A 10,124-nucleotide genomic window follows, 5' to 3' on the forward strand; every position below is an offset into this window, starting at 1 on the left:
TAAAAACCGGTTCTACCCAAACCAGGTCTGTTTTAGTACCGGCCCCCTTTTGAACAACCAAACCTGCTTTAAAACTGGACCATCTTGAGGAAAAACTGGTTCTAAACCAAACCAAACAGAGTTGGACAAAGTCGATCTCTCTTGCTCCTAAACCGAATCGATTTGGGTCAAACCGGTTTTGATCAAACGCCGATTCGGTTTGGAAAAAAAAACTGTTTTGTACACCTCTACCTCTAGGACCAACACACCACTAAAGGTGGGCAAACAAACCAGTTAAATGAACCAACCAAAAAATCAAACCGAAACCAAACAAGTTTGTAATTTTGTTCACCAAAACCGGTCAAAAACCGAACCGAAATCGATCGTAACCTAGTTAAGAAGCCGGTTTCAACCTGAACTGAAACCGTGTGTGTTAATGTAATGAAAGAAAGGTTAGTTAACAAAGATTGAAATGAAAGTTGGGTGAGGTTAACTTTGTATGATCACAAGTATATTAAATATAAAGATTTTATTATATTTAAAAGGTTACATAAACAGAATTCTTTCACAAAAAACAATGTACTATTAATATGTACACAACCTGGGGATGATCTCTATTAAAAAAAAACCTGACATGTTTTTATAACAGGTTCTCATTCCTTCTCAGCTATAACAACAAAAACATCTTTTACCGACCACCTTCGTTTCTCCATTTTCCCCGGTGGGTTAATCACAGCTTTCTCAACATTGCCCGAACGATACCCGATCACTATTTCTCTCCTTTGTCGCGCACGCAGCAGAATCTCATAAAAACTAAGTTCCTCGCCTTCCTTGATATACAAATCCGCTTGCCTTATGTGCATCTCATTCCCCTGCTTCACCAGAAACCGTTAAATAACAAATTATGTTAAACATTAATGATTTAATTAATACCTCTTCGGCAAAAAGCTCCTCCAGAACATCGTTTATTTGGCGGTCCTCTGCGACCATTGCTAATGCCATACTAACGAGCTCGTTCGAAAGAACATAATCACTGATTCTAGACATGGATAACAGGTTTTTAGTCCTCGGGTCGAGGATTTCACTAATTATAACTGATTTATCTGAAGCCTGCTGCATTTCCCCTATCCAAGAACCTTGTGAAAAGCTACCTTTCCGACCGTGTGAAGCTTTAGCTTCTCTATATGGAAGACGCTTAGCCTGCAAAACAAACATATTTTAGTACAATAACCGTCAAAACTAAAAATATCATAAATGCCCTTACAAAGAAGTTAATATATCCAATATACCCAATGAAGTAAAAATGATTTAATAAATGACCAATTTACCCTTACTTATCTAAAACAATAAAATTTTATATATTCCCATCTTTAACTTCGTTATTTTATTCACTCATTTTTAGCCTATACGTGGTTCTACCATCTGATTCAAGTTAGATTGCTTATCATTTGATTATCATGCGATTATACCTGGTTCGATTATCTGATTCGAACATACAGATTCAATTTTTTGATTATCAGTCGTCGAGAGAACAAAACAGGAGAGACAAATATGATGGAGAGGGGTAGAATGGTCATTTAGTAAAAAGCCATTAAAGTTGGGTGTATATAATATGAAATTTTTTAAGTCTGTAAGTGTATATATGAAATTTAAACCAAATAAATAGTGTTCAAAGTATTACATCAAATACTCAAATACCTGGATATCGCGTATTAGTAGCAAAGTAGCAAGAGATCTAGAATCAGCCTGTATTGCGGAATCTTCTACTGATTCATCAGCCAGAATCAAAATCTGTGACAACCAAGATCACTGTTATAGTTCATACATAACATCATGAAACCGCCACCTCCATATACTCATTTTGTATATAAAATAAAATCTAGTTTTACTCACAGAATCAAAAGATTCCAACGGAAGGCTTTCCAGGTGTCGACGTATAACAGCATTCCCTTCACGATGAACTAATGTTATGTTCATCAATCTCTCGATGTCTAAACCGCCATCAATGAGCTTTTGTTCCCTCACACCTTCAATAACTTCATTAAACATCCATAACTCTGAACCTGGCGCTAAAAAGGCATCCAGTACCTACTTTAGATAAGAAACACAAAAACGTTCAAAGCAAACTTATGAAAAAGATGTTGAACGGAGCACGATGATATTTTCAAGGACTAAAAGAAATATTCTTAAAAATAACATTGCTCAATGTCAAGGAAATATTCTGACATGCCTATCCCCAAAAAGTGAGTGATATAAACTAGATGTGGCAAAACGGGCGGGTCGGTAACGGGTCATAATGGATGAGTCGGGGTTACCGCAAATATTTTTGTTCTATTTTTAAAACAGGCCTGTAAACAAACCAAGCGTCCAATGAACTATTCGGCAGGAAGTTTGTTTAAGTTCGTTCAATTAATACACGGACAAACATGTACACATATTTTTGTTCATTTAGTTAAACGGACAATGAACATTAACACATGTTCCGCTCGTTCATTAATGTTCATTCATTTACATTCTTTAATATTTGTTCACTTATGCCCGAACCTTTACGCATATTCATTTAAATTTATTTATTACTAATATTATTTTAAAATCAAACTGAGTTCATATTTTAAAATCCTCGAGTACAATTTATAATCAATTTGATAACTTTGTTTAGATTTAAAATGTTGGATGTCATTGTAAAGATGATGGTACTTTAGACTTTAATTTAAATATTCACCTTTACTTTTATTGGGTGTTCATATACGTTTGTTCGTTTATAATTTTAACAAACGGATACAAACAAACACGAACACATTCATTTTCTTAGCAAATAATCATAAACACGAAAATCTGTTTTCTTGCCCGTTCATTTGTTCAGTTAAAGTTTAACGAACGAACGAACGCAAATAAGCCTCTTTCGTGTTCGTTTACAGGCCTGGTTAAGGTAGGGGGGACACATCAGATTCCTTGTAACTTTACCATAATCATATCTTCAATGTCACGGCGCCAACCACACAGAAGAATCTTTTCCAGAGAATTTGGAACAAATGACGCTTTAGGTAATTTTCCTCTCCGCACCTGCAGCATTAAGGCGCAGAAAAAAGAATGTATTAGGGTTTTACACGACAGAACTCACCACAATCATATCATCAATGTCCCGCCTCCATCCACAAAGTAGAATCTTCTGGGGCTTTCTTGCCGGTCGGGATATGTGTATGAATGGTGCTTCGTTCACCTGATGACCAAATTTATTATACTTATGTAAGTTTTATTTATTATGTTATTCCCCAAACTCGCTTGAATTCCACGGTGGGGCCCACCTCAACGTGCATAAACTAACATTCCACATGTGTATCTCATAATGAATGATATCGACGGAGGTGGCGCTACTTCTTAATAAACTGAACTAATATGCAACAAATGAAATACCAATCATCGGGTTATGAAGGAAAGAAAATCACCGTTGGTAATGGAACCGGAGCGTATGTGTCATCATCCTCTGCTATAACAAGAACTTCATCACCTTCTTGTAGAATATAAGACTCATCCGGATTAAGAATAATTTTCCCGCCACAAGAAACAGACTTTACTCCACAAGGAATAGCGTCCGGAAAGCTAATCAAAACATCCTCGAACGGCATACCATCCAATTGCGGCCATCTTTTAATGTAAAACTCGCAATTTTCAAACCCGAGGATATCTTCCCACACCTGCAAGTTCAAAAACATAATTATAAATCTAATACACCAAAAGAATGAAAAGAAAGATGAAACTTTTACTTGTGCAAGGCCAGGTTGTCTAGCACACTGAATCATTAAACGACCGATTACATCATGTGCAACAACGGTTTCCACAAGATCCCCGCCTACGAGTTTTACAAGAACCTCATTGTCAAGATCACCGAGTTCCACCACAATGTGTCCTCGAAGTCCATCCTTCACTCCAGTTAGACTTAGCACTGTTCTCAAAGCTCTTGCATCACTCTGCATTGGATCATACGTTCCAAAATTTAACGGCCAGTTGTGCATAAAAAAGACTTTTTCATGTTTTATATTATTATATTAATAACCTGGTCAGCATTGCCATCTTCGGCTAGAACGATTATTGCACGTGCCTTTGAAACAGATACCTATGAAATTTATAAACAGAGTGACTAAGACACTAAGTTTAAACTTTAAACAAATGTAAATTTATCAAACACCGAATAACAACTTTTTACCTTTTTTAGATCGGCCAATATTAAAGGGCTTCCGCTTCTACATATTACAGAAGTTTCTCTAAAGTCAAATTCCATTTTAGCAATGTCAAGTTCCATCTCTTCTTTGTCACGTTCGGCCATAACTACCACGATCCCTCCACCCAAACTCTCGTTTGCTATAGCAAGTTGATTCAGTAGTGATCCCTGAGTCCATTATATCATTAACAACAAACCTGTTAACATTTTAACATAATAACTGAAAACTCAATACTCACCAGTTTATCACTCCAACCAAGAATTAGCGTGTGGTCTTTCTTAACCACCTCGCTTCTTCCTTTCCTCAACGAGTCAAACTTCTCGGATATTGCATCAGTAACAAGTCCAAGCATCATTGCAAATATAAGCATCCCACCGAAACTTATTGAAACCGAAACTAACCGAGGACCAACTCCCTCAGAGTTAGCATGGTTTCCAGAATCAGCAACATAAGACCACGATAACCAAAGGCAGTCTGCCAAACTATCATCGGTAACACCAAAAAGTGCCAATCCACCAACACCAATAAGAAGCAGAGTTGCAACCAATAATGCCAATGGCTTTGAATAAGGACGGACCGATAAAAACACATCGACCTTATAAGCTATCCGCTTATTTAAAGACGCTTCGTCCTTTAAGTTATCCGGTGATCTCGACTTCGATATGTACTCCACATACTTGAGAAATAGAAATGGGATTGAGAGAATTGTAACCGAGAGAATTAATGAAATATTTTTCAATCTTTTATTGGGAATTTGGACACTTTCTTGAGGATCTTGATCATCAAGATCCACTGGTTGCAGTAAATTACAGGCTTGTAATCTCCCATTAAGCTTTGCAATTTGGGCCTAAATAAAATTTGAACAAAGTTATAAAACCATTTATATAAAACGGTATGGCAGTAAATGACCAAAAGAAGCCTTGTTCATGTTTGTTCGTTAAACTTTTATCAAACAAACGGACGGTTCACAAACACATAGCCGAACAAAAGTTTGTTTCCGTGTTCGTTCGTTAACTTTCTGAACGAACGCAAACGAACACAAACGGACCTCAACGAAGACAAACGAAGGAATATTAATTCGAAAATATAAAACAACATTGTCTATCCGAAACAATAGACATAACCATATAAAAGAGAAATCAAGTTTAACTTAAAAAAAACTCAAGATAATAATCAAAATCAATATTATTTCGAAAAAGTGTGAAAGGTCTAAGTTCCCCCAAGTATAAATGTTTTGATAATAATAAACTAAATAAAACATAAACTATGGAAAACTGGTTTTAAATAATCCCAACTATTGAGTGTTGGCAAATAACAGTACCTACTGACAACATGGCTAACGATGGTCCCATCTTTTAACATACTTTTTCCCAACGGCCCACGACTAACAGAATCCTAACACTTTTAGTTTAGGCAGATGGAAAAACGTTTTTGGCATGAAAAATCAAATTTTTCCCCAAAATCTCAAACGAACGGACATTAACGAACGTAAACAAACGAGCACGGCCTTTGTTAATGTTCGTTCATTTAATTAATCGAACGGAATTTATCATTTCATGTTAGTCCTTCAAGTTTATTAGACGAACAAACGTAAACGAACTTCCCACCGAAAACTTCAATTAGCTTTGACCTTAAAAGTCAAGTCAAAATCAAAATGTTGATGTATTATTATTGTATTACCTGAAGATCACTGGTTTGATTATGCAAAGAAATATTCTTGTGCAACAACGAAGAAAAAGTCATTATCATAACCGCCACTAAAAACGCCATCTGCCACCGGAGCTTCAACCGGCCGCCTGTAAACTTATTCGAACTTGAGCTTTTATCATCCAAAACCTCATTTTTGGGCGAAACTTGATCTGGGTGTGACGAATTATCAACTTCCGGCGTCGGGTAGATGTGGGTTTGCCGTGAGAAATTTGTCCGGCGTCGGAATCCGGCGTATTTGAGGTCACGGTGAGATGAGGATGACGTGGCGGTGGAGAATCTTCTGGCGGGAGGTTTGTGGAGGTGGTGGCGATGGGAGTGGGAGTGGATGAAGGACGGAGATGGGGCCGGGAAGAACCAGTCACGGCTGACGGACGGTGACGGTGGTTCGTGTGAGTCCGCCATCGGTAAGGTTCCATTGCCGTCGTCGATGGTTGGTTATATTTGTTTATTAAGTCAACGATAACTGGCCTGCTTTTTCTTGTTTTTAAAAATAACAATAATAATAATGATAAGTTATTTAACGAGGTTAGCATGACACGACACGGGTTTTAACTGTTTGGATTTGTAAATTAACAAGTTTCATGTTTTAATCAGGATATGCTAGAGAGCTGTGAATCTCTTAGTGACCTGTTTAGAGTCTTAATTAAAAAAACTTAATATACACTTTTAAAGTCCTAAATCTAAACTCACACTTACATACTATGTTTAACTCATGTCCGTTAAAACTTGGTTGTATTGATGGTAGGGTTGTATCAAAGAATGATTTGGTTTAATGGTTTTAGGATCTATGTATTTATATAACAAAAAAAAAGTGATCTTTAATATTCACAAACTACTCCACTTGAGTAGTTATACAACTTATACTCGCTACACACAACTCATCACTACTCGGAATAGGGAGTTGGTTTCCCCACATTACTCGACTGCTCGGAGGGGATACTTGGAGGCTCCAAGTAAACCGCCCCCTTATCCATACTGAATTAATTTGATTCATGTCTACACATAAAGGGTCAATAACTCGAATGATGACTCCTATAATTAGAAGAATGCAAAAAGAAAGTGAAGAAATGATACTCACTTATTTCACTTATTTTGAATTCGGATTAAGAATTTTTTTATATATATATTTTTTCATCATAAATTAGTTAAAAACAAGGTATTGGCACACTAATATTCTTAATCTTTGTCATTAATTCGATTATTATTAGGGTGTTGGTGAACTTAAAGTCTCTATACGATTTTTACTAAATGTACACCTCTTTGAACTTAGTAAATCAACCATTTACCCTTAATATTATTTACATGCATATTAGTCCATCCAACATTTTGTGTCGCTTAATAGTCTCCACTAAATATATCAAATTAAAAACTATTTTGTTATTATTAAGAGTTAAGTGTCATTTTAGTACATGTGGTTTGGTCAACTACGCAACTTTAGTACATATTCTTTATTTTGTGCAAATGGCTAAATCAGTTTTAAAAAACTTGCATTTTTAGTACTTTTTTTCTAACTCCGTCTATTTTTTCCGTTAAGTTAGGGATAATTTGATAAATTCGTTATTTTCTTTGTTTTTTTTCCTTTTCTTTTTAACGTTTATATCTTGTAAACCCTAAATCCCCAAATCATAACATAAAAATTCAATTCCTAAATCCCCAAATATCGTAAAAATTCAAACCCTATGATGATATGGAGAAAGGGTTTGGGGATTTAGGATTTGGATTTTGATGTTATGATTTGTGGATTTCATGTTTACAAGATATAAGCGTTCAGAAGAAAAGAAAAAAAACAAAGAAAATAACGAAGTTACCAAATTATCCTTAACTTAACGAAAAAATAGACGGGGTTAGAAAAAAGTACTAAAAATGCAAGTTTTTTGAAACTAAGGTAGACATTTGCACAAAATAAAGAATATGTACTAAAGTTGCGTAGTTAGCCAAACCACAGGTGCTAAAATAGCACTTAACTCTGTTATTAATTAGTTTTATTACTATCATTGTTAATATTATTAATATTTTTTTTATTTTTAATGGTATCAATATTAGTACCAGTCTCTCACACAAACACAAATCTATATATAGTTTTATAAATATAAAAATGCATCAACAGTGATAATAATAATTAGTATTATGATCAAAGACAATAAACACATTTAAAAAACGAAAACAGATAAAAATAAAACATTATAGAAATAAAAAATAAAAATAAAACTTTTAAGAGAGAAGACAAAATTTAAATAATGTTAGAGGAAATAATGTTAGAGGATAGTAATATATCTAATAAAATGTTAAAGAAAGTTAACGTTCATGGAATTTTAGCCTAACCCGTTATAGTTGTCAATTTGAAGACAATTTTCTAGATTAGGATCTCTGTTATGTATTGGTTTTGCTCAGTTATATAATAATATATCAATTTTCTTGGGCATTCACAAAAATAATCAAAAATGTTTTTTGAAAGCATTATATAATTATACTTTATATATAAAATATGTTATTTTCGTCTACGTGGTTTGTTAAAAATTAATATTTAAATTCAATAGTTTAAAGTTTATAATTTTACTTCGTGTTATTAATTTTCATTGCAGGTAATCTTAAACTTTTAACTTTGTCCATGTATGTTAACGAGAGGGTATTTCAGTCTTTTATATTTTGTTAGTCCTTTTTTTTTATTTCTTTGGGCTCCAAGCTTTAACCTCTCCATGTATCATTGAACTTTCAAAAAAATAAAAAATAAAAACTCTCATCCCTCATGTTACAATTCACTTATTTTTTTTTTATACAAAACTAACAGAGTAAGTGTATGGAATTAGCTGATATAGCTTTAAATGCAATGAAAATGAAAGAATAGGCACTGAAATCACAAATTTTAAACTTTTAAATTAAAATAGTAAATTTTAACAGACCACGTGGATGAAAACCGCACTTCACTTTACTCTTAAGTAAAACGAAACTCCAAATTACTAATGTCTTATTTATAATAAATAATTAATTAACATTGTCTTTTTAACCCCAAAATCTTAGAAATAACTTTAGACATATAACAAACAACTCAACATGTATAATATAATGATATAAAATATGTATAACATCTTAACATCTCAAATCTATTTTCAGTAAACGACTCTTAGACCTAACGCTATGGGGCGCCGTTAGGTGGTTTATTTGGGCGTCGAACACCGTTGTGGGGCGCGGTCCAACCAAGGGCGTGGATGGTTTAGGCGTTGCAACGGCTGACGCGGTGAGTGAAAATTTGTGGCCCCCTCCCCTTCAACGGCTCTTTTGACCGTTTAATATATATATATATATATATATATATATATATATCACTCAAACTAAACCATTTTCAATCTCTGCAACTTTTTATAATTTTCTCCCAAAAAATGTCTTCCGATTCATCTTCGACACCCGACTTCTACCCCGAACCCGACGTTATTTCAAACTCGGATTCAGGGGATGAGGTAATATTTAGTGCTATTCTAGATGTTGCCCGAGTAGGGATGGCAAAAAAGCCCGAGCCCGACGGGTATAACCGAAACCCGAAATAAATGGTACGGGTATACCCGATACCCGATGGGTATGGGCCGGGTATGGGATTAGGATTTAAAAATTTCCGCGGGTACGAGCTTGGTATGGGATTAGATGATACCGGCCCGATTACCCGAAAACACATACCCGTTTACCCGAATCATATACCCTAGTTATATACCCGAAAAAATTCTTTGTATTTCATAGATTGTGAAGCATTTATATAAAAAGTATATAAAAATTATAATGATATTATTTATTTATTGTCATACTTCTATATATAGGGTGCATTATTTATAAATTTGTAGTAGTGTTGTACGAATAAAATGTATAAAATAATTATAGTTATAAAAAATTGTACTTAAAAGTCCCAACGGGTATACCCAATACCCGACGGGTAATTACCCGACAAATACCCGACGGGTAATGGGCCGGGTTTGGGACACAGTTTTATAAACGGGTACGGGCATGAGATTACCAATACCCGGCCCATTGCCATCCCTATGCCCGAGTCTTAGTCGAGCATTGCAAAAGCTCACAACCACAAACAAGACGTCCTCATCGACAACGTGATCGTGTCGGTGCTCATGAACGGTTGTGGTTTTTTATGTATATGTTTTTAATTTTAATTTAGTTTGTATTTGATAATTATTGTATTTAAAAAATTTGTTGGTTTATTAAATTAAAAAAAAT

General features: G+C 34.7%; 1 protein-coding gene across 2 annotated transcripts; it reads right to left on the minus strand.

The window, feature by feature from the left end:
- Positions 1-578: 578 nt before the first annotated feature.
- Positions 579-6,380, minus strand: LOC143635955 (ion channel CASTOR-like). Of its 2 annotated transcripts, none has more exons than XM_077103660.1 (11): positions 5,880-6,380; positions 4,438-5,046; positions 4,184-4,366; positions 4,034-4,093; positions 3,744-3,947; positions 3,426-3,674; positions 2,944-3,042; positions 1,873-2,067; positions 1,678-1,770; positions 913-1,179; positions 579-851 (listed from the first exon to the last, which is right to left on the minus strand). In XM_077103660.1, exons 1-11 carry the CDS (start codon positions 6,309-6,311, stop codon positions 633-635), a joined length of 2,610 nt encoding a protein of 869 aa, XP_076959775.1. In that variant the 5' UTR covers positions 6,312-6,380; the 3' UTR covers positions 579-632. The 2 variants fall into 2 exon arrangements, with proteins under 2 accessions (XP_076959775.1, XP_076959776.1); XM_077103661.1 differs by lacking the exon at positions 2,944-3,042 and adding an exon at positions 3,101-3,199.
- Positions 6,381-10,124: the final 3,744 nt, after the last annotated feature.

Source organism: Bidens hawaiensis, unplaced genomic scaffold (assembly GCF_021521415.1).
Source record: "Bidens hawaiensis isolate Kalapana, Puna unplaced genomic scaffold, B.hawaiensis_p1.1 tig00007743_1, whole genome shotgun sequence".
In the NCBI taxonomy this organism is placed as follows: Eukaryota; Viridiplantae; Streptophyta; class Magnoliopsida; order Asterales; family Asteraceae; genus Bidens; species Bidens hawaiensis.

Excerpts from the sequence above, each read along its gene's own strand:
- LOC143635955 (XM_077103660.1), bottom strand. The coding sequence starts at position 6,311 with ATGGCGGACTCACACGAACCACCGTCACCGTCCGTCAGCCGTGACTGG. Across the intron at positions 4,367-4,437 it reads TTGGTTGGAGTGATAAACTG|GGATCACTACTGAATCAACT; the intron begins GTGAGTATTGAG and ends TAATGGACTCAG. Across the intron at positions 3,948-4,033 it reads AAGATGGCAATGCTGACCAG|AGTGATGCAAGAGCTTTGAG; the intron begins GTTATTAATATA and ends GATCCAATGCAG.